General features: G+C 45.0%; 1 protein-coding gene across 4 annotated transcripts; it reads left to right on the top strand.

Annotated features, from left to right (window-relative positions):
• The first annotated feature begins 1,140 nt into the window (after positions 1-1,140).
• On the top strand, positions 1,141-20,902 carry rb1cc1 (RB1-inducible coiled-coil 1). 4 transcript variants are annotated; one of them, XM_076970315.1, is made up of 23 exons: positions 1,141-1,318; positions 3,029-3,157; positions 3,556-3,682; positions 3,894-4,064; positions 4,469-4,671; positions 5,055-5,490; positions 5,895-6,065; positions 8,738-8,922; positions 9,532-9,718; positions 9,917-9,998; positions 10,120-10,184; positions 10,286-10,389; positions 10,992-11,118; positions 11,209-13,103; positions 13,905-14,082; positions 14,407-14,515; positions 15,239-15,509; positions 16,312-16,366; positions 17,087-17,134; positions 19,037-19,095; positions 19,224-19,351; positions 19,623-19,693; positions 19,970-20,902. In XM_076970315.1, exons 2-23 carry the CDS (start codon positions 3,087-3,089, stop codon positions 20,045-20,047), a joined length of 4,821 nt encoding a protein of 1,606 aa, XP_076826430.1. In that variant the 5' UTR covers positions 1,141-1,318; positions 3,029-3,086; the 3' UTR covers positions 20,048-20,902. The 4 variants fall into 4 exon arrangements, with proteins under 4 accessions (XP_076826430.1, XP_076826432.1, XP_076826429.1 ...); XM_076970317.1 differs by having other exon boundaries at positions 1,141-1,509; positions 19,626-19,693; XM_076970314.1 differs by having other exon boundaries at positions 1,141-1,509.
• Positions 20,903-25,239: the final 4,337 nt, after the last annotated feature.

Here is a 25,239-nt window from a genome sequence, read left to right as displayed (position 1 = left end):
CAGGGCATATATGCACAGACTAAAAATGGGAGTAAGACAGAAACATGAAACCAATAACGAGGGGCGGGGCAAACCACGACGTACGAAACAAAATGAAAGGAATGAAAATATACACACTATATACATATAACTCACAAACAGTTACGGATACTTGGGTGAAATTTCAGGATGAACATGAAATGCAGTTTACTTTTACAAGTGAACTTAATGTGACCTTTTCTAAACCTTTGAATGCACATGTCCAAATATTCAGTGTTTCAGTACTTTTTCTACAACTTGCTGTTCTCTAACAAGGAGTTTAATGGCAAGATCCACAACAGGTGTTTGACCCATGAATCAACCAATACATTTCCTGGTTCAATTAGAATTGGTATTTAAACGGGATGTGTCATCGTCTTGTGTGAGCCAGGGAGCATTTACTCTGGACGGGGGACCAGTGGGCCTCAGTGGTGATCACTAATTAAAGTCAGTTTATGCTGAGCAGAAATTATGGCCGCCGATGATGTAGGAGATGTCAAGAAGAGCTCACTGCATCAGCCACTGTTGCCGCCAATGACAAGCCTATAGTGGTGGTGTTACAGTGTGGGCAGGTGTGTCTAGTCAATACAGAACTGCCCTACACTTTGTGCATGGTACAGTGACACACATATACTACTTGAATATCATTAATCCATTCATTGTGCCTCTGCATGAACAACACAGGACTAATTTCATCTTCATGGATGACTATGCTCCAGATCATCGAGGTCACATCATTAGGGAACGGCTGCTAGAGACGGGGGTTCCTCAAATGGAGCGACCTGCACTTTCTCCAGACCTGAATCCCATAGAAAACATGCTGAGTCACCAGGTAGAGGCTCGTACCTCTGGACCCCAGAACCTCAATGACCTGAGGGCCCTTCAAGAAGAGTGAGATGCCACGACTCAACAGACAACAAGTCCACTTGTGAACATGAGACGTCAAGCTGGTAATTGATACTCAAGGAAACAAGACAAGTTAAGACTTTTCTTTGTATTGGCGTATACGCACTGCTGTTTCTGGCTTATATACATATATATACGGTCTCTGGTCGCGACGACCAGCGACGGCGGTACAATAACATCCCTTCCCGGCGTGCATCTCGCCGCGCAATGACGTCGAGGGCGACGACAATAACAAAACACAGCAGCAGCACAGAGGAGGGTGTTAGCCTGCTAGCTACACAGAGGAGAGTGTTAGCCTGTTAGCAGCACATAGGAGGGTGTTAGCCTGCTAGCGAGGGCTACACAGGTCCGTGACTCGAACGATGACCAACCGTCGCTTTAGACGGACCACATTGTAAGCGGATAGCGGGGATTGTGGCTGTGTGTTGTGTGTGTGTGTGTGTGATCGACCCCCCCTGTGTCTCGCGGCTAACGTTGCTACGCTGGCTCGCGCGCGGTCGCCAGGCAGCTAGCCCCGCGCGGCTAACCCCCCTCGCGCCGCTCAGGCTGCCGTAACGCGGAGGATGGAGCCGAGGAGACACGGAGGTAAGGACGGGGCCCGCCGAGACTCGAACCACGAACGCGGGTTAAAATATTAAATAAAACCCTCTTGGAGACGCGACGAGCCGAGCCCCGATGTTTGTGTCGCTCCGCCGCGTTTGGTGGCGACTAGCGTGGAGCTGCGCGGCGGGCCAGCGGGAGAAGCAGCGCCACAACACGGAGCTTTGTGTTCGTGACAGCCCGTAAACGGGACACGGCGGACCCTCCGACCCGCTGGTCCCGCCGTCTGAGTCCTGCCGAGTCCGGGGCCCTCGTGTTGGTGCTTTAGTGCGGGCTGGTGGCCGTGCTGGGCGGCCTAGCTAACACGGGAGCCGCGTTTCCACGGGTCTCGGCCCGAGAGAGGCTCGACCGGAGCTCGTTTTTGCTCCCCGTCCACCCCGAACTGGTGTGATTAACGGGGGGATAAAGGTTAAGAGGGCAGGCGTTTGAAAAAACGAGACAAAAACAACGGCTGGTTGTGTAAATTAAAGGAGGGTTACAGCGACGTATCTAAAACAAAAACACACAAAAATGTTATCCAAAATCCTCCAACACTATTTTGGTAACGTTACTAACGACGTTAGACATTTTTCCCTCAGCCCGGAGGCGACCGTCGCCCGGCCAGCCTGTAGGTCGGCCGGCTCGCTACCTGCTCGGGCTGTCGACACCCCGTTGTCCGTAAATGTGGTCACAGCTAACGCGTTCGCGTCGGGGACTCGTATGAGTGACACAAACGGGCCGTTTTCTGTGTGACCACCACCACGACGGACACCCGACGGCCGTGAAGGCGCTTCACTCCTCCGTCGAGCGAGCTAACTTCGGAGCGAACATGACTCAGCCTGAAATTAAAGGTCTCGGCTAGCCTTCTGGCTAAGATAGCTGGACAAAACAGTGTCCGCGTCCTTTTTGGTGACTAAAGAGATGCTTTTGGGTCGCGTTAGAAGTCGTACAATACTTTCTTACCGAGCTATTTGGTCTATCTGACTTAACTTGCATTAGTATCATCAGTCCTATCAAGTCGTATCGTCTGTTCGCTTCAAGGCAGGAGGTGTCAAATGTTGAAAACTTTGCTGCTTACTCGAATTGTGCTAATGTAAGCTTCTGGTGTAACTTTTTAAATTATCATAAACTATATTCCAAATACAATAATTTGAGACTTTTTTTAATAACAGTGTAGAGAAAACATGGTGCTTGTATTCTAAACATGTTAGCTAAACTAGCTAACCACATGGAGTCGCCTTTTTTGAGTGGGGTCATAAATGTGTAATTACAATGTCTTAACATAGTTGAATACTATTATTTTCGTTGCATTAGGGATGTCAAGTAGTTTATTTGAACTTAAAATGTTCTGAGAGCTTGTTTTGTCATATAAAATGCATGCAATGTTTTAAACAGGTTACTAGACTAGATTTCAACCACACATTTTTACTAACTTTATTGGCTTGTGTAATGTGCATAATTAGTGTGTATTTTGCAGTACATTATAACCCCAAGATTGACATTCCTAATGTTTCTTTTGTGTAAGGTCATCAATGACTAGATGAAGGAGCCAAGCTGGACAGAAGATCAGTGGAGAATTCAACATGAAGTTGTATGTGTTTCAAGTCAATAATGGATGCACATTAACATTTGACACTGAGCTCGCTGTCCAAACGTAAGTTGCCTTTGTAATGATTTAAGGTTTGTAGTTTTTTTTTGTCTTTTAACAATGGCATGGTGTGCTTTCCTATTGCATTTCATAGCTTTTTCAAAGAAAAAAATTGGGCAATTTAAGAAATAATCCCCACCCCATTACTTTATGGCTTAAATTAGTTTAGAAAAAGTGTCTGCTAATGTAATAATGCTGTAAGTAAGACCGAAGAGTTCAAGAAGATGGCCTGTGTAATTTTTTTGATTTTTTTGATCATTGGTGAACTAGGACTTTGCTAAAGTTGAATAGCCTCATGTGTTCTGTCAATATTCAATAACAGTATCTTACAGTGTAAATTCTTATAAATGCCCTTGAATGACCAACGCAATTGAATTGAGATTTTATTCTAACATTTTTTGTAGTGTTTTGGACCTTAAACATGCCATTCAGGCTAAGTACAAGACTGCCACACAGCACCAGGTGCTGGTGGTTAATGGGGGAGAATGCATGGCTGCAGAGAGGAGAGTCTGTAGCTACAGCGCAGGCACAGTGAGTAGCCAGGCCACACTGGCCCTCATTACATATTCATGTCCCCTTTACCCGATTCGTTGGAACAACAGCAAATCACCACATTTGTAAAATCAATAATTTCAATCTGTAATTTGTTCATAGTTAATAATAGGGGTTAATCATTAAACTGTGTCCTTTCATGACAGAGTTTGGGCTTTGTTCGGTTAAAACGACCTTTCTTTTCACGCAGGACACCAACCCCATCTTTTTGTTCAACAAAGAGATGATCCTGTGCGAGCGTGCGCCGACCATCCCCAAAACCACGTTCTCCATCGAGAATGAGATGGAGATGAAGGTGGAGGAGTCCCTCATGATGCCTGCTGTGTTTCACACGGTGGCCTCGCGAACCCAGCTCGCCGTGGTACTCTTCCTTAACGCTCCTGATCGAACCGCGCCGTGTCCGCCATCATAGCTCTGCGTGGCCATTTTGTGTGTTATGTTCCCTGACTCATTAGTACCGATGTGATTAGTGTACTAATGCAATTGCTTGTTTTCAATGGTTCACTTTTCTCGTTAGTTTTCACAGCATAGTTTAGATTTTATGAAAAAGTTGAGATTAGTATTGAAGGGTCTGGCCACAGCACTAAAGAGCAGTCTGTTTGTGCTAGTTTCTACAGTTGAGTAATCACACAGATCTGTATTTGTGTGCTGTAAATCATGTAATATTTTAGTGGCTATTTTGAAGGGAGAAGGACATGATGTGCAGAAGGGAAAGAGGAAGCAGCTTCTCAACATTTCGCCTGGTTTGTTCTCTCTTTTTTTAAGGAAATGTTTGAAGTTGCCAAGAAGCTGTGCTCCTTCTGTGAGCGCCTGGTGCACGACGAACACCTGCAGCACCAGGGCTGGGCGGCCATCATGGCCAACCTGGACGACTGCACGCTCTCGTACCAGAAGCTGCTCTGGAAGTTCGACACGGCGTACACGAGTTATCAGCAGGACTTCGAAGACATCAAAGTCAAACTCACCAAGTAAGGGCCGGAGACTTGGGTACATACAGTGTATTTAAGCACATTTGGGCTACTAAAGTTCTGGCTGATTGAGTAGAGGATAGTTTTTGGTTCCAGGGCAGACCCTAACTGACACTACAGAGTTCATGTAGTTTTCTGGTAGACCAGGAAGAGAAAGAGCATCAGTAAGAAGCATAAACTTGTACATAAACTTATTATTACTTGTTGTTATTATTAACGTATACCTCTCATACACTCACACACACACACAGGATAAGAACATCGGCCAAATGCTCTAAAGGAAATGGAAATTATACGTGTCTTTATATTTAATCACAATATTCGAATGTCTGACCAGTGTGCGAGTGTGAGACTAATCTGCGCTGTGTTTGTTGTACACACAGGCTGGGAACAGCTGTCTCTGTCATGGCTAAGATCCCCCTGCTGGAGTGCCTGACCCGACACAGCTACAGGGAGAGCTTGGAGAAGTCCAGTTCCCCTCGCCCCACAGCAGAGGACGGGGACGTTGACGGGGGCGAGGACGAGGCCGGAGGTCAAGCGTCGACACGGTCCAGCACCGCGGATGGAGTGCAGCCGGCCCAGAAATCCCCCACTTGTGTGTCCGGAGAGGGGGGGCCGGGGCCCCAGCCGTCGCCACCTTCGGCCCCGGACCGGCTTGGGAGCAGCGGCCTCCAGGAAGCGCTGGAGGAGGAGCAGGAAGCAGCAGAGAGGGGAGGCGTGGCCTCCTTTAACGTCACACTGCTGGACTGGATCAACGTGCAGGACCGACCCAACGACGTGGAGGCTGTGGTCAGGAAGTGCTTTGACTCCATCAACAGGGTAAGTGAAGCATTGAGGAGTGTGATGTCCCTGGGACTTTGGTTCTAAGACATTTAAATACTCCATTAAAAATACTTAAATGTCCTGTATAACTGCTTAAGAATGCACACTTAATAACTTCTAATATGGGCTAGAATAATCATAGGTTTTGCAATAAAATTAAGGACCCATCTAATGTGCTGTAAAGACCTCTAGCCAATCATGATAACTACAATTGCATAATGCTGACTGGCATCTTCAGCAATATTAGCTGTTGTCTTGTAAGAGGGGAGTATTGCTTAAAGCAGGAGGCTTTTACAAAGAGGAATACAGGATGGAAAGATAAATAAAAAACGTCTGAAATGATTTACTTAACACCAGATTATTTTAACATTTGGTGCAGTAAACAATTTTCCGTTTTGCAGCTTGATCCACGTATCATTCAGCCATTTCTGTCCGACTGTCGAGACACCGTTACCAAACTGGATAATCAAAACATGAAGGCTATCAAGGGGCTGGAAGACCGGCTGTACGCGCTCGACCAAATGATCGCCAGCTGCAAAAAGCTAGTCAACGAGCAGAAGGAGCTTGCTCAGGTAAGGTCAGACGAGGTGACGGTCTGGTAGCAGTCAGGGAAAGGGACTGTTAACGTGCCTCTCTTCGGTCAGGCTGTTTGAGGCAGCTGCCATTTGCGTACGGGCGTGCTCAGAGCAGCGTTGCATCTTAGAAACATCAAGAAGATGAGATACTTTTTTGTAATTGCAGTGTTTAGCAGTGATGTCAGTAACGCGTTACTCTAATCTTACCACAGTAATGAGTAATATAACAAGTTACTATTTCCGGTCTATTAATCAGATTAAAGTTAATTATCCAAGTAACTGTGCGTTACTATTTTATTTATTTTTTACTATTTTTTCTTAGTAAATATATATATATTTACTTTCTTCTTGGCTCAGTTATACTTTTGCGTCTGACCGTAGTGTTCGACTCCGCTTGCTGCGCGCGAACCTGTGAGAGCATGAGCGCGTTTACACGTCATTCTGTGCAGTGTTCTCCGTAACGACTCTTCATGGCCAAAAGTGCAAATGTCAGATGACATGCTGATTGCAGTAATGCTGTGCAACAGCCCCATAATGTACACTGGAGAGGGGACCCAATAAACTCCATAATGTACACTGGGGAGAGGACACAATAAAGACCATATTGTACACTGGAGAGGGGACCCAATAAACTCCATAATGTACACTGGGGAGGGGACCCAATAAACTCCATAATGTACACTGGGGAGGGGACACAATAAAGACCATAATGTACACTGGAGAGGGGACCCAATAAACTCCATAATGTACACTGGGGAGGGGACCCAATAAACTCCATAATGTACACCGGGGAGGGGACACAATAAACACCATAATGTACACCGGGGAGGGGACACAGTAACCCCCATAATGTACACTAGGCAGGAGACACAATAAACACAGAAATGTACACTGGGCAGGGGACACACTATTAACCTCATAATGTACACTGAGGAGTGGACATAATAAACCCCATAAATTTACTCTGGGATGGGGATACAGTAAACACCATAATGTACACTGTGGAGGGGACACAATACACCCCATAATGTACACTGGGGAGGGGACACAATAAACACCATAATGTACAATGGGGAGGGGACAACATAAACACCATAATGTACACTGGGGAGGGGACAACATAAACACCATACTGTACACTGGGGAGGGGACAACATAAACACCATAATGTACACTGTGGAGAGGACACAATAAACTCCATAATGTACACTGGGGAGAGGACACAATAAACACCATAATGCACACTGAGGAGAGGACACAATATACACCATAATGTACAATGGGGAGAGGACACAAGAAACACCATAATGTACACTGGGGAGGGGACACAATAAACACCATAATGTACAATGGGGAGGGGACACAATAAACACCATAATATATAATGGAGAGGGGACACAATAAACCCCATAATGTACAATGGGGAGGGGACACAATAAACCCCATAATGTACACTGTGGAGGGGACACACAATAAACACTATAATGTACACTGGGGAGAGGACACAATAAACACCATAATGTACAATGGGGAGGGGACACAATAAACACCATAATGTACAATAGGGAGGGGACACAATAAACACCATAATCTACACTGGGGAGGGGACACACTAAATGAGCACATTGTGAATAACATACTAAAGATAGCAAAGACCAACCAGGTTTACTTTGACTAAAACAATATCACATATGATATTACTTCAGAAAACAACTAATAAAACAATTATATGTTCATCAAAACTGTCGATTCGTAATTTTTTCTAGCATTTCGAGATTTTCAGTGTTTTCTAAAACTATGGTTTTAGAAAATAGAAATTATTTCATATTTAGGTAAAACATCCAGTAGTAGGATTTGGTAGCAGTAGTATCACTCTTGTACGAGCGGTTCCGACATCCCACACTTGTACGAGCGGTTTTGAACATCCCACACTTGTACGAGCGTTTCCGACATCCCACACTTGTACGAGCGTTTCCGACATCCCACACTTGTACGAGCGTTTCCCGACATCCCATACTTGTACGAGACATGTTTTCCGACATCCCATACTTGTACGAGACATGTTTTCCGACATCCCATACATGTACGAGACATGTTTTCCGACATCCCACACTTGTACGAGACGTTTTCCGACATCCCACACTTGTACGAGACATGTTTCCCGACATCCCATACTTGTACGAGACATGTTTTCCTACATCCCACACTTGTACGAGACATGTTTCCCGACATCCCACACTTGTACGAGACATGTTTTCCGACATCCCACACTTGTACGAGACATGTTTTCCGACATCCCACACTTGTACGAGACATGTTTTCCGACATCCCACACTTGTACGAGACATGTTTCCCGACATCCCACACTTGTACGAGACATGTTTTCCGACATCCCACTCATTCCACACTTGGTGGTCCTGCACTCTGAATTCACACAGTATCACCAAGCACCTCAATCCTCTGGTAAGCAATGTAGTCTAATGTTTTGCCCTCAAGATCTTGAGTGTTTGATATTTCTCCCTCAGAGTTTCAACAAATGTATGAGAAAGCATAATAAAACTAAGGTTAGGCTGTGTAATGCGTGCAGTGCAGCATTTATTGATCTGCAGGGTAATACACAGCAAGGCAAACGCAGCAGGAGCATTTATTTGCTGTATATCTTTCCACAGGGATTTCTAGCCAATCAGAAGAGGGCTGAAAATCTGAAGGACACCTCAGTGCTACCGGACTTGTGTCTGAGTCATGCCAACCAGCTAATGATCATGCTGACCAATCACAGGAAGCTGCTGGATATCAAACAGAAGTGCACCACTGCCAAACAAGAGCTTGCCAACAACCTACAAGTCCGTCTCAAGTAGGTTCAAACTTTCAGCTTCCCAAAGGCTCAGCGCTGTTTTCACGACCATGTTTGAATGATACAGTACATGTCACACATTTCTACAAAACACAATTTCTCCTTTGGTTCTTTGCTTTAGAACTTTAGAAACTTTGCAGGACGGTATAATTTTAATTGAGGTGTTACTCTTCTCATGAATGTGGGTTTATGAAGCATTAGTTCTTCAATTACAGTTTTTTTAGCAAACTTTGCAAAGCAACAACACGGCCAACGTGATTTATTTTGCATAAATGTCATCATAAAGCATCATAAAAGTTAAGTGGTTTCTGTTTCTGCCAGTGAAATTACTTTCACTGATGGCTAAACATTAAGTGCAGTCAGGACTCGTAGGCCCTCTGATCCTGTAAAAGTGTTTTTTTTTTTTAAATAACTTGGGATTTTCATTCTTTTTAGCAACGTGAGTATAAACAAGTGGGAAATATCAAGGAACAGCTGTATCAATCTCACGAACATGACTGCAGCCTTGTACGTCTCTGGTTCTTCTTGCTTATGGAGAACTGAGGATGTTTGACCCGGACCACAGTTCTTCCTGACTGGCATATTAATCGCGGTGCTGGGCGCTTTCAGGTGGTGCTGCTATGTGATGCTCCACGCGGACCAAGACGGCGAGAAGCTGCAGGCCCTCCTCCGCCTGCTGGTGGAGCTGTCGGAGCGGGTGCGTGTGGTGGAGGCCCTCAGCACAGTGCCGCAGGTGTACTGCCTGGCTGTGGTGGAGGTCTTGCGGAGGAAAATGTTCATCAAACACTACAGAGAGGTGAGGCCCGAGTCTCTGACCCAGCGCGGGAGGTTCAGACATCTCAGAGTCCTTCAGGGAGGCGGGGCTTCATGTGAACACATGACCGTCTGGGAGTATTTCTGGGATGTCTGGCCTTCCTTGCTGTGGTGGTCTGTTCGTTCGTGGTGTTTATTTCACGGTGTTCGTGGTGTTTTTCCTTTGCTCCCATTTCCACAGTGGGCGAACGCTCTGGTCAAAGACGGCAAGAACCTCTACGAGGCGGAGAAGGCCAAAAGGGAGACGTTCGGCAGGCTGTTCAGTGAGCATGAGCTTGTTGTTTGTATTCTCAGGACGTCAGCTCTCCGCATGTGAAACGCAGCCATTGCGGAGTGTGTGTGTGAAGCCCTTGTTTTTTGATGTGCCTTTGATGTGTGTCATAGGGAAGTCCTTCCTTAGAAACCGCCTGTTTCGTGGACTGGATTCGTGGCCTCCCTCGTCGTTTTGTGTAAGTATCTTGACTTGTCGACCCAGCTCAGTTCTTTTGGATCCTTCTAGCTGTAGTTTGGACATGCTGTGATGATCCTGCTTTTCTACGCTGGGTTTTAGACCTCGAAGCCTCGTCCGTTTGACTTTGAGCTTCCTGACATCTCCCTGAATGACCTGCAGTACCTGAAGAGCTGTTGTCCTGCTGAAGTACAACCTTATCTCAGGTAGAGACCCCGTCCATCCGCTACGCGCAAGGGAATGCGATCGCACCGCTGAAGTTTGTCGGAAATATCGTGTCTGGTGTGAAATAGTGTTCTGCGTTAGGGCGCCTGACTTTGTGCTGAAGCACCGGAACGGGGCCAATTTAATCTGCCACTTTCCAGTCTTATGAGAATTGTTTGTGTGTGACGGTACTAATGAAATTGCTCAGTGTAACGTGTTATGCTGTGAAAACTTTTGGAGATGTGTTGAGTGTGAAATCAAACAGCAGGCATAAAATGTTAGCTTTACGGTGTGCTAAAAGACAAGACAAGATTATTTATTATACCTGTCAGCATGGGCAAACTGGTATGCATTTAACAGAGCTGAAATTCATTAAGGAAGTTGTGAATTTGGGAATCGAATTAGATTGTGCTGAAACAGATTCAAGACGCAGAAAAAATCTAAAAAATTTTCCAGAATCATTTTGAACGTTTCACTGTATTAAACTTATGATCGAACCTCCAATGTGACTCGGATTAATGTAGTATAAAGACATATTTGTCCTGTCTTAGTTTACGGCTCTCTGGGGCCTTTTTATCATTATTTTTAATGGGTTTTCCCTCAGGGTCCCATCACTGTGTGATTTTGAGCCTCTTCACCACCACGTGGAAGCTCTTCACCAGCTTGTGCAGGCAGCTCAGAGTGTAGACGAGATGTCTCAAACCATGACGGACTTACTGAGTGAACTGAAGGTACAGGACAGTGTACACAATAAAGTGTTAAATGGTTGATTTTGCCTTACAGTGTATGTGGGATTTATTGCTGATTATTTGTTTATGTAGGTTTCTGGAAATGCCACGAGACCCAGCTCGTTAACTCCCAGGTCCGAAAGCAGAGCAGAGACCACGCCTACCTCCTCTAAAACCCCACCCCCTCTCAGCCTGCAGTCGCCGCCCTGCCAGCCACTGCCCCTCCCAGCCCCCTTAGAAGATCTGTCTCCTGACAGTATAGACGCACACACCTTTGACTTTGAAACCATCGGGCACCCCAACATGGACCCCGTCCTCCAGCAAGGCTCCTTAGACCTGGACTCGCTGGCGGAGAGCCCGGAGTCGGACTTCATGTCGGCGGTCAACGAGTTCGTAATCGAAGAGAACGTAATGTCGCCCAACCCGGTCAGTGACCCCACGAGCCCCGAGATGATGGTAGAGTCCCTTTACTCCTCGGTCATCAACGCCATCGACAGCAGGCGCATCCAGGACACCACCACGCTGGAGAGGGAGAGCTCCCGAGTGGCCGCCCTGCGGCTGAGCGCGGAGAGGTACCGCCTGGCGGCCGAGGAGTCCCAGAGCAACCTGAGGAAGGTGAAGGACGACCTCGTCCACCTGCGCGCCGTCGTGCTGAAGGAGCAGCGAGACTTCGGCCTGGCCCTGACGAAGATGAGCGCCGAGGTGCGCGGGGCGGTGAGCTGCGGCCGCGACGAAGACGAGCTGAGGGAGACGCACCGGCGGGAGCTGAGGAGTCTGACGGAGGAGCGCGACGCGCAGATCCTGGGGCTCACCGAGGAGCTGGAGGGGAACCGGGGCATCGTGCGAGACGTGCAGCGCGCCATGCTGGAGCTGGAGGGCCTGCTGGAGCGGAAGGAGAAGGAGCTGGCCCAGCTGGAGGCGGAGAGGGAGCGCTCGCTGGAGGAGGCGCGCGGCGGGCACCAGCAGGTGGTGCGGCAGCTGGAGAGGAGGCTCTCGGAGCAGAGCGAGGCGCTGCGAGACGCCCTGCGCTCCAGGGACGCCCTCGCCGGCCAGCTGGAGGAGACGGAGCGCGGCCGGCGGGAGATGGAGACTGCGGAGAGCGGCCGCCTCCGGGAGCTGGAGGCGCGGCTGAGGGAGGAGCAACGCGCCCAGATGGAGGCCCTGAGGCTGGACGGGCAGGGCGCTCTGGACGCCGCCGACCGGGAGAGCCGGGCCAGGATCCTGGAGCTGACGGAGGCTCGCTCCGCCGAGCGCCAGGAGTACGAGGGCCGGCTCGGAGACTCCCGGGCCCGCGTCTCGGAGCTCACCGACGCTTGCTGCAAGCTGGAGGTGGAGCTGGCCCTGAAGGAGTCCGAGAGGGAGGAGCTTCGCCGGGAGAACGAGGAGTCCAGGGCCCAGATGGAGGAGGCCCTGCGGGCGGAGATGGAGTCGCGCGCGGCGGCCCTTCGGGAGCGGGTGGAGGCGCTGACCCAGCAGCTGGGGAGGAGGAGCGAGGAGCACGAGCTGGGCCTGGCGGAGCTGCGCGCGCTCCTGCGGCGGGAGAAGGACCACTGCATCTCGGAGCTGGTGGAGCGGCACGAGGAGGAGAGCACCCTCCTCCGCAACGAGCTCTCCGCGCTGGAGCGCAGGCTGCAGGACACGGAGCGGGACCGCGAGGAACGCCTGCTGAAGGTCCGGCTGGAGCGGGACGAGCGGCTGGCCGCCTTGCGGGAGGAGCAGGACCGGGAGAAGAGAGGGTTCCACGAGAGAGAGCAGGACCTGCAGGCCACCATCAGCGACCTGCAGGCGGAGATCACGCTTCTGACTGGACGGCTGGAGCAGGAGAGGCAGGAGGCTCTGAGGATGCTGGACGAGGACAGGGAGGTGGCTAAGGTGGCACTAAACAACGCCTTAAGGGACTCTGAGCTCCACGTGGGGGAGCTCGAGACGAGACTTTTACAAAAAATTAAACTACTAGAAACTCAGCTTGAAAGACAATCCACTGATGAGTAAGTATGATTCATTGTTACGTTTCTTCATAAACAAGTTCCCTAAACACAAATCTCAAACTTAAATTATTATACTTATATAACTTATACATTATTATACTTTCTGGAAAAAAAAACTCCTGGGGGGGTCACTATAATTTACTTTGAATGGCAAATGGGGGAAAAAATCATGGAAAACCTTTGACTATTGCTGTTGGCTGATTCTTCAGAAAATGTCTCCACAATGTAAACGGAAGCTTTTGTATAAAAATGTTTTGGGGCTTTTTTTTTGTTTTGTTGAGGAAATGGTGCTGGTCGGTTCCTACCGGTGTGTTCTCATTGAGAACTCGGCTGTGGCTGTGGTGTCTTTCATTCACCATTCATTCTCATGCAGTAAAAACGTAATAATTTTCTTAGAAATTGTAAAATTGCACATCAGGTTTGTAGGATTACTGCCCTTGCCACTGTACTGAAGACAGTTTTGACCGTAGTCTTCACCCTACAGCTGAATCTCACACCTTTTTGTCATGCGCCTTGTTTTCACGTTTCTCTCCATGATGCATATGCTCTAAGTCTTCGGTCTTAAAAGAGGATCCGTGTTAAATGTTGTATTGAAGCAGCATTTGTTCACCTGGTTGTGTGGTTCACCTAGCAGTCAGTCTGGTCTTAGCAGTCAGTGACTTCCCATGAGGACGCCATTTTCTTCCAGTCCTGCCCCAGCTCCAACTCCACGTGTTTTACCACCACGAGAGGAACAGAGCTGAGATAAGTGTCCCGAGCGTTGGGCCGCCGGCGGTTCTGACGTTGTGGCTGTGTTGGCAGAGCGGCGGCGCCCAGACGGCTGGAGGTGGTGCCGGTGGCCGGCTCGTCTCTGGACAGCGCCCTGCAGCAGAGGCTGGAGGAGGAGAGGGCGTCGCTCCTGGCCCGGCTGGAGCTCCTGGAGAAGCAGAAGAACGAGGAGCTGCAGAACATGAAGACCTCGCTGATCGCCGAGCAGCAGGTGGCTGGTGTTTTGATCGGCGTGTTTGGAGGGACTGACGCGTTAACGATTCCTGCACGTCGCTCGTCTTTATCACCCCGCACTCACAGTCTTAGCTGCAGGACTGACGTCACTTATCAGGACGCATGCGAAGCAGCTGTGTTAAGTGTATGACAACACTACACAGTGTGCGACAGGTGGTTCACAAACAAGGCCGTTTTTTCACATCCGAGATTAAACTCGAGTTGTATCTAACAGAACAGAACTGAAAGATTTGCTGGAGTGACGCGTGTGGACGTCTTGGAGGGATTTCTTACCGTTTTAATTTTTTCATTCTCTCCCCAGACGAATTTCAACACTGTCCTTACACGGGAGAAGCTGAAAAAGGAGCAGATTATTAATGAACTGGGCGAGAAGCTCAAGAAAGTGACACAGCAGCAGGAGAGAGACAAAGGTGAGACAGCAGATGGTGCGTTTGGAGTCGTCACGCAGGACTTGTTTCCACTCCCTTTATTCCGGGGAAGGAATATGGATACATTTTCACTAGCAAAAAGATGACCGCGAGGTCGGGTGATTTATACGGCTGGGAATTGATCTGTGAAATCTGTTGTGTTTGAGGAGGGGAATCGGTAAACTGCAAAGCATGCTGGTCTTTCTGTTTGTAGCATTACGTGTAGAGCACCCATCATGTAGAATTAATCATCTACATCAGGAGTGCTTTTACGCTAGCTTGGGAAAACTTCAAATTCCCGCAGGTTCTTTTACTTGGTATGATAATTAGCATATCAAGTTATTGTTTCAGTTAGTTATTGGAACTACCCACTGATAATTACACTGCACACTGACGCAACTGGAATTTAAGTTTTGAAATTCAAAATGAATTCATTTTCACTTTGTTACAAAATAATGTTTCCTATATGTATAGCTCTATAAAATTATCTTTACCCATAGGAAGTTAGTTTGGGGGAAAGTGACCTAATACTTCAAGGATGCCAGTTGAATGCATGAAATATGAAGCAGACCCAAGCCCATGTTAATTTGCCACTGACGTGAGATGACTTTGATGATTGGTGTTCTGGGCGGCTGGAGTATTTGCTTTAGTGTTTTCACTGCTCGTGGGTGACCTTTGACCTCCTCAGCCGTGGTGAGACGCATCTCTGCCGCGTTCTTTCCTCAGGCCTGATCGAGACTCTCTCAGAAGACCGCGCCTCCGTCCTTCGAGAAAAAAAGCACCTGGAGGAGGAGCTCAACCGGCTCCGATGCACCACGCTCGTCTCCTCCTCCTTCTTCACGTCCAATCCTGTCCCTGTCGCCGTGGAGACACCAGGGGCCTGCGGCTCCTCCCCCGTGGAAACCCCTGCGGACTCAGAAAGGCTAGCAGCCATGGCTGCGTTACGCGATGACGACAGAGTCGACTCTGCTGTAGAGGCCAGCATGATGACCGTGCAGTAAGGCCACACCCACATGATGAACATAGAGCACGCCTCTGTGTTAAGCCACGCCCCCTCACGAAATGGTCAATAAAAACGCTAGCAAACCCGGAATCTTCATCTCATTTATTGCATACCTATAAAGTGCAAATAGCTTTGCCTTATTATGTAGTTTGTGAGTCAACACGTATATAGTCTGGGCTTACTTAATCTTTTGGGATTAAATGGCCGTGCAATTGCTGTTCCTCTCTTCATTCTGTGACATCTGAAACACTTCAATAGGAATTTGTCTCACATGTTTTGAGTCAACAATAAATGGGCCAGTATTGGTATTATAAATATTAACACTGATTGCTGGACAACAAAGTCAAATCGACGGCTAAGGTGAGGAGCACTAGAGGATCTGGTGGTGGCTGGTATTTCCAGCAGTAGTCAGACTTTTGGTCAAACTGAGGATCATCAGGAGATCAGACAGAACTGACAGAAACAGAGAGAGGCAGTGTTTGAAGAGAAAGTGAGCAGTCTCCTTTCTGAATCGTGTAGAAGTCATGTGTTTCAACCATGATGTTAGCAGTACAGCATGTCGCAGGAACTATAAGACCACAGAACCAACAACTCGGCCAGGGCTTCAGTTTTACACAGATCTTCTCAGAAATCCTTTTTTTCCATGTTCTCTTTGTTTATGTACATTCTGTTCTGTTAGCTTCAGCGACATATGCTTCGTAATGTCATACAATATGTCAAGAGTTCTAAATATTTTTTCCATAACATTGCCCATGCCACTCATGAACTCACAAAAAATGTTTTGATTTGGTTGTAGTGATAACACACTTTTGCTGTCAGAGGAGAAGCAGAGGATCATTTTACTGGAAAGGGTGAGTGGTTCACACGCTGTCTGTGGTTCATGTCTCCAGCTCACACGCTGTCTGTGGTTCACGTCTCCAGCTCACACGCTGTCTGTGGTTCACGTCTCCTGCACACACACTGTCTGTGGTTTACGTCTCCTGCACACACACTGTCTGTGGTTCACGTCTCCTGCACACACGCTGTCTGTGGTTCACGTCTCCTGCACACACGCTGTCTGTGGTTCACGTCTCCTGCACACATGCTGTCTGTGGTTCACGTCTCCTGCACACACGCTGTCTGTGGTTCACGTCTCCTGCACACACGCTGTCTGTGGTTCATGTCTCCTGCACACACGCTGTCTGCTTCACGTCTCCTGCACACACGCTGTCAGCTTCACGTCTCCTGCACGCACACTGTCTGTGGTTCACGTCTCCTGCACGCACACTGTCTGTGGTTCACGTCTCCTGCACGCACGCTGTCTGTGGTTCATGTGTCCTGCACGCACGCTGTCTGTGGTTCACGTGTCCAGCACACATGCTGTCTGCTTCGCGTCTCCTGCACACACACTGTCTGTGGTTCACGTCTCCTGCACACACACTGTCTGTGGTTCACGTCTACTGCACACACACTGTCTGTGGTTCACATCTCCTGCACACTACCTAGCACACTGTAGCTGAATTACTTAAGCATAAACATTTAGTTGTGATTCTACGGGTGTGAATTTTCCATTATGCACGTCTCTGTTACAGACGTTACACATGAAAGAAGAGGAAAACAAGCGACTCAGCCAAAGACTGGTATGTGTTACACTGTAACAGCCCCTGTAACAGCCCACCAACACACACACGTCAGCACCTGTGTGTTCACAACAGTTGAAACGATCATAAGCGTTCACACAAACGATAAACATGCTCAGTCAATGGAAACGAGCCATGAACAATTTAAAATCCATTTAGTCTTTTCATTTAGTGTCAGAAATGTCTTTTTCTTTATTTCCTCCCATAAAGACCTAGGGTTAGTTTAATTGAAACATTTAACTAAAGCTCATCTCTATGAACCAAATCAGTGACTTGCAAATGAGTGTGAAGGAGAAAACAGACGGATAATGAAGGTGAAACAGAACAGCATTAGTGTGTGTGTTTAATGCTTTGTTGAGCTACAGTTGTTCAGGTGGCGGGAGGCATATTATCAATTGTTAATTAGAACATGGATCTCTTTAATATGATTGAATTAACTTTCCCACAGGGCCATTTCTGTAAACAGGGTTAATCTTTTTTATGAAAATTGTGACACAGCTGTACTGAGTGCAAGACCCGGAGGAACGTCCTCTCCATTAGCTGTTTGGAGAGCAATATGCTCAAGTGAGAAATAACCTGAAAAACAGTGTCGTTTTGCAGTTGATTGGGAGTGTTTATCTATGGGAAATGTGTACAACTCTCCCCCATAACATCTGGTAGACGTTCCAACTGAGTCTGTGTGCCATAATAACTTCTTGAAATTGGTTTAATCAACACTGAAGCTTGTACATTTTGCCTTTTTTTCCCCTGAGCTAATCACTCCCACCCGTTCAAACATTACTTTCATACCTAATTCTCCAATTTGCACCCGACTAAGCAAGATTGGCTGTTGCTATAGTGAATACTGGCTTCATATTTGTGCATGGTGTCATTATTTTGTCTTGGTCTTTACTGCGCTCCAGTGTGGTTCTAATAAGATGGAAAAAAGATGTTGGAGTGCAGCTGTTTACCACTAGGTGGCGGAATAATCAAGTGAGAGTGAACTGATTCTCTTCAGTGTGTGGTTTGTCGTATTAAACAGAACACTGTCCAAGCTCCTGGCTGTTCGAACCATAGTAGTACAAAGGTTGACCACATCATCATATGAATGCATTGGGCAAAAATGGTGTAATGCTTTGAAATTGTATTTCAGCAAGCGACTTAATTTTTCATTCATTTTGATATTAACACATTTACTCATGTGAAATGCAGTTGAGATTTGGTATTTCTGCAGCTGTATGAGATAAACTGTGAGCGAGAATGAATAGTTGGGGGCACAAATTGCCGGTTTGCCAGTCACAGATGCAAAAGTAAATTTTAAGGTGTCAAGCAAGACAAGACGATCCAGAAATGCTTATTCCAGACAGGCAATGTTCTCTCTCACAGACAGGGCAGTGGAATAGTTATTGTAGGTTGCTAGTATTGTTATTATTGTTGTTGTGATTGTTATTAAAACCTCCAAATTGACTCCTGAGTCCCGTAAAAATTTTTTATCATGAACCTTCAGACTGCTATTCTGAAACTGCTTATTACCAGAGCCAGTGTTAGAAAACATTGCTGGTGTAATTGTCTTTGTAATGGATGTAGCGTCGTATGATGCCTTGTCATACGTTTTTCAACATCTGGTTGTTGTTGTTTTTTCTTTCGAGAAACGTGAGACGCTGGTTCACATTACAAAATTTCAGCAGTTCATTCTATGACCCTGTTCTTCATAGAGAAAGTTTCAGTTTTCCCCTCTAGATATGATTCAGTATGTATCTAGATATGATTCAGAATGTATAAAACTACTCCAAAACAGAAGACAAAGGAAAAGCGTGTTGCGTCTGTTGGGGATATGTATGTAATTGGAGGCCATCGCTGCTGAAAAACGTCTGCATCCTAACTGGTCATTTGTCGACTGTTTTCTGCCTGTGTTCTGCTCAGATGTCACAGAGCATGTCCTCAGTGTCCTCGAGGCACTCGGAGAAGATCGCGATTAGGGAGTAAGCATCTCTCGTCTCGCACGTCATTACTGCTCGTCAGACATTCTACGTTTCATTTTTTTTTTCCCCGCTTTCCTGAATTTGTCTTCAAAGCCTTTTTTTTTTTTTTTTTGTATTTTGTCTTCTAGTTTTCAGGTTGGAGATTTGGTCCTCATCATTCTGGACGAGAGGCATGATAACTATGTGCTTTTCACAGTGGCACCTACCCTCTACTTCCTGCACTCGGAGTCGCTCTCTGCGCTGGACCTCAAGCCAGGTCCGTCTCTCCAAACCTGCTCCAGCGTACCCAGTGGCTGGGCTGCCGCACAACAGAGTGGGGAAAATACATGTAATTTAGGCTGACATGGAGTTAAATAGCTAAACTGAGCTTAAAGGTTGAATTTCCTAAAATCAGTATTTAGTAAGACCAAAAATATAAAGCCTGTGTCAGTCCAGTACATACAGGCTTAAGTGTGCTGTTCATTCATTCCCTGTTTTGTTAATGTTAAAATGTGTTTAAATGTTTTTTTTTCTTCTTCTGTCTCCAGCAGCAGGAGCCACAAGGCGACCATGGGTCCTCGGAAAGGTGATGGAGAAAGAGTACTGTCAGGCCAAAAAGGTGACTGGATAACATATTTCACTTTGTTGACGGTTTATGGTTAGATCTAACACTAATGTGTCAAATTTATTGTTAATTCTTCATAAATTTTTTAGAAAGGTGTTCAAATCTGAACTTGTACCCTGAGGGCTTAAATGCCGTCATTAATAGCAATTACAGCTATTTAACTATAATTATGTGTGTGTGTGTGTGTGTGTGTGTGTGTGTGTGTGTGTGTGTGTGTGTGTGTGTGCGCGCGCGCGTGTGTGTGTGTTTGTGCACACTTTTTTTCTTCAGGCCCAAAACCGGTTCAAAGTTCCTCTGGGCACCAAATTCTATCGTGTAAAAGCTGTGCCATGGAATAAAAAAATGTAAAACTGTAAAATCTCTCTGTAACAAGCTAGAATGTTTATATTACATTTGGTTTTTTTTTCTTCTTCAAAGATCTCATTCATAATTGTCATGGACAAAGCAGAAGACAAATGTTCTCTTTTCTCCCGTTTTTTCTTTTTTTAAGGCCCTCCGTGGTTTCCCATGGTTCCCTCTGTTTATTCAGAGGGTTTGTAAATGTGGACCAAATAATATGACTTTATTGGGGCATGCCCTACGCATACTGGCTCGTACGCCAATGTAACAAGTCTGTAAAATGAACAAAAGCTATTTGGATGTTATATATTAGTTCATCATTATTATGACATTTTGTCTGTTTGTTGGGGGGAAAACACTATCATTATCAAATGATTTGCTTCACAAGGTTCTAAAAATATAGATTTATTGTAAATGTTAATGGGGGAATGTTCATGGCATGCACAGATATATTTTCTTTAACTCTCTGGATGTGTGTTGTAGTTGGAAATGTAGGTTCAACATGCCGTTTGTCACACAATAACAGAGTTTGGCCCTCCTGTTCATAATGGACATTAGGATGGCTCAGGCAATTCCAGGCCTTGCAATCTTTGAAATGCACTTTTGCAAACACAATGCTTTTGTTTATTCAGAAGGGATGCAATGGTGCTGTTGGAAAACAAGCTCGCCGTGAAACTAGGAAGCAGCACATATCTTCCTGCTACTATAGAACATTGACATGTAGAAAGAAATACTTCCTGTTTGTTGTGTGTCCTTGTTGAATTAAATCATGACATTGTATATTATTCACGAAATCACACAAGTAACAAAATGACTGTATTGTAAAAGAGTTTAGAGTTTTCAAACAATAAAGGTTTGACCCCAGATGTCTAAGGGTGGACTTATTTTCACGCCGTGTACACACTCGAATATGATGGAGTGTTTTTCAACTTTCGAGTGTATTAAAGCTCGATTCCACATACAGTGATCTGTGTCCTGCTCTGTATGTGTGTGGTAATTGGAGAATCCTACCATTATAAATAAGCAAGCACCTCAAAATCAACTTGTATACACATAATTCTGGAATCTGGAGGGAGTGACCAAGTATGTCGGCCATCGCAAGCGTGAGACCTACGGCAAGAACTCTAATCCAAAAATGACCCTTGCTGCTTGCACTTTATTAGGGCTGACAATACGAGGGGATTTAATTGGACGTTAATTGCAAGTTGTTAAATGTTAAGATATAAAAGGATAGTTGGCTAAAGTTGTTATAGGAATAAAAATATAGGAATCAAATTATTCTTAAGCATATCTAATGTAAAGTATGAAAGTGTTTGTGGATCTATGCTGTCATACTTTTGAAAATTTTTTATGACATTTGTCTGGTTTTGAAGTACCTGACATTAAGCCAAACGTTTGAAGGACAAATTCATGCAAGAGATGCTATTGAAGAACAGAAGACATTCCTTATCTGAAACACTGTTCCCCCCACTTAGTGAACAAACAAAATTCATCAAGTGAAGAATTTCAGTAACTTGTACATTAGACATGAAGCTTTTCACAGAGAACAGCAGCTTACGCTAGAACGCCAGACATCATCAGAATCTGCTTCAGCAAACCTAGAGTGGCCAAAAGTCTGCCTCTAATTATATGCAATTACAAGCTATGAAGACAAGTACTTGTTTACGTAAGTTTCGCAATCATCGGCTATTGACGCTCTTGAGTCGTTGGCACCACTTCCTGCCAGGCAAAATAGAAGATTCTCAAGGAATTATGCCTCTATTGTGTCGAAATAAAATAATGAATATCGAACTGGTCCATACATGTCAGAAATTAATGGATGTTTATTTTTTTCCCTTCATTGTTTATTTCATTATATAATGCTCTGTCTAAAATTAAAAGCTGGCAAACAGGAGGAAGGCTTTGCAGTATCAGTGCAGAGGTAATGTGGTTGAGTGAATTATTCTCAGCGTGCCAAAGTTAGACACGTCTTGCATTCATGTTTTGCCCTCGTCCAAACGCTAGCTTTTGTGGGCGCATTATCTGCTGTGGTGTGGCAATGTTGGCATGCCTCTAACAGGCAGCAGACTTCAAAAGGGCTTCAGCGAGGGGCCCGGCGACGGTATTGCCCTCGCGGAAGAGCAAGGCGCACCAACATCACTTTCCCAGTTCACAGCGGGGAGTCTAACAGCTCTCTGCCGAGCCTTCGGTACCATGTGGGCCTAGGGGTGTTTCAGCAATGTTTTGCCTTATTTTCTCCATTTAGCATAAGTCTGCTGTCACATTTGGATGGCATTTTCAGAAATTTGCTGGTGTGATTCGTAGAATCTCGGGACAGGCCTGACGGAGTAAATATGCGATGCTGAGGTTTCTGGCGAAGCAGCAGCATGTGCAATGGACAGGCCCGCGAGTGCAAATGTTTACAACCCCCCACTGTGCCTCTGGGACGTGGAGACGATGGGCAGAATGGAACTGGGCGATGGTGCATCCCTCCCCTCCAAACAGGGTTTGCTTCACCAAAAAGGGAAAAAAATACACCAAAATAAAGCAGCAATAAATACACCAAAAACAGCTTGTGGTAAAATACACTATTATATGACAAAACCGGTGTGGAAAAATACGCTTTGAAATTGTTTATTTTGAAACTTAATACTACCCAGTGTTGACATTAACAGTGACTTGTAACATTGCCTTTGTAATGATAAAACATTGTTTAAAATAGCAGACCTTCTCTTTAGTCACTACAAATGCATTATTTGTAGTATCAGATTAATAGCAATAAATAATAATAATGGCTTAAGTAGCGAACATGGACAGTTCATCCATAAAGCTGAAACCAACAAAGCTCGAGCTTCCCGGGAAACACTTGAGATAAAAGAAGTCTGACAGTACTGTCTGCAAGTTTATTGTTTTATATTTATATTCCTGTAGATTGGAGTTCAAAATAAACAACTGACATAAGGTAAAAATGCTATTGTCTGCTTAATGATTTTTATTGTATTATTTTATGTGATTTGCACTGCAGATTTATTTTTTCACATAAAATATATATTTGGCTGCCCCTTGAAGAAGTTAACTATTTCGTTTTCTGTGTATATATAGTATATATAGTATATTAGCATAAACTTAATCTAATCGAGCATTTCTTAGCTGTTATAATCCACTGTGGTCTGTTCCCGTTTGAGTGACGTGCGCAATAGCTACTTTACTGCTGTCAACATCGCCACTCTATTGTCTGAGATCTTGTCTGGTTTATCCCTCTCCAAGCCAGGTTGATTTATTTAAAACATTAACATGTTATCTTAAACCTAAGCTGATTTAATTCGTCAATTCATGTCGAAATTAAGCTAAATTATAAACATTTGCGGACTTCTGACAGCCAGTGAGTCAATACAGCTAGCTAGCTAGCTAGCTAACAAACTTGCGGTCATGTTAGCTCTTTTGTGATATAGCTACAGTTCACCAACGGTGTGCATTTGAAAATGAGATTGCTAGCCAAATGACAGAAAATTTAATTGTTGAGAATTATTTACCAGTCTTTACCTGAATACGCAGTTTCCACAGATGTATGAATTAAGTGAAAGAGGCGGTTTTTCTCAGCTGTGTTGGAGGGCAGATGGCGATCAAGAAAGCGGGAAAATGTCTGGAAAAAAACAGCGGCGATCAGGGAGAGGAAACACACTTAACAGACTTTTTCACTTGACAATAAGTGAGAAAACTGTAAAAAAAAAAGTTTCCAGTGTAAATTAGAAAAGGGTTAAAAGAGGTGAGTATTAAAAAAGGTGAGTATACACTCATTTTTATTCAAGTTAAGTAAATCGTGATTACTCTATCTTATACCTGACCCTGGCTGTGTAAGTATTTTTCAGTCCAACACTGCTGTGGTGTCCTGTGGTGTGTTAAGGTTATGTTGTTTAACAGCACACTAAACAGTTACACAACTATTGCTTTGTCTTATTCGGTCCAACACGTTTTTAAACGTTTAAATGTTGAGAAAAAAACGGCGTTAGCATAGTCATACAAATGCTGTCCAACGGCAGAGCGTTTGTCTGATATTTTATGTTTACCTCATTAACATTTCATTTCAGTCCAGTGTTCAGAACTGACACAAAACTTTCTGTCAAGTTTACAGACTGCACCATACTGAGATGGAGGTTTGTCGTCACTGTCACTGTATAGAAAGGTTCTTTCAAAAGCACCAGGTATGTTCTTGATATAGAAGGTGGATAATGGACTGTGTATGAAAGTCATAGCCGATGCAGAAGCAATTCCAGCTTTGCGTCTAATTATATTTAAAACCACATACAGCAGAGAAAATATTGCCCTGTTGATAATAGTTAATATAGATGAATAAATGAAAGGAAATGAATGCAAAAATGTTTAGAACTTGATAAAGCAGGCAATCAAAATGGAGCAACTGCAGGAAGTTTAATGCATCGTTCAAAGGGGAAATGTACATCAGAAAGTAAATCTACTTGAATCCATTAGATGTTTATTGTGACAGAAAATTGGGCTTGGGATTGTGACTCTGGAATAAACATCCTTTGAAAAGACATTTTAATTCTGCACAAAAGCATAAAGTTCATCAGACAGACATGTTCTGTGGCATGACAGAGCCCCTTCATAGATGTTAAAAGGAAGGATATTTTACTTAAAAGATGAATACAAACTAAATGATGTGGGTTATCAAATGCAGACACCATTATTTATTTGGAATTTTGTCTGATCTTATGAGATATTCATTTGTGTTAAACTGTAGCAAAACAGCTTTTTAAAAATCATTTTGTCACCTTTGTGCCTTATAAGATGTGACAGAGTCATCTTTAATCTGTATAGCTTTCCTCCCCTGAGGATTCAGATCCAAATTCACCACTGGGTCCCTACACTTAAATATTGTAATGAATACAGAATATATCTCCTTAAAGATTATTCATACTCAATCTCAATTTAGTAAATACAATAGACAGAATATTATCTTACAATTTATAGCACTTGTGGAAGCTCCAAAATTTGTGAATTCAGCAAAATGTGATATACATTCCCACCGTGTGCCCACAATAAGCTTGTGTCAAAAGCCTGTGAAATGGAGGTGCTGTTGTATTCAACTGACACATGCTTGTCCTGAAGAAAATCCCGCTACAAGAAAATTCATCTTGTTTAGTCGAGACTGAAAGCAGGCTTATTTATTCATCCCAGGACTGCACATAATGCTAAATTATGTG

The sequence above is a fragment of the Brachyhypopomus gauderio genome, chromosome 13, assembly GCF_052324685.1.
Source record: "Brachyhypopomus gauderio isolate BG-103 chromosome 13, BGAUD_0.2, whole genome shotgun sequence".
Lineage (NCBI taxonomy): Eukaryota > Metazoa > Chordata > Actinopteri > Gymnotiformes > Hypopomidae > Brachyhypopomus > Brachyhypopomus gauderio.
Note: the sequence above shows the minus strand (reverse complement) of the source record. Positions and strands in the feature narration are given on the sequence as shown.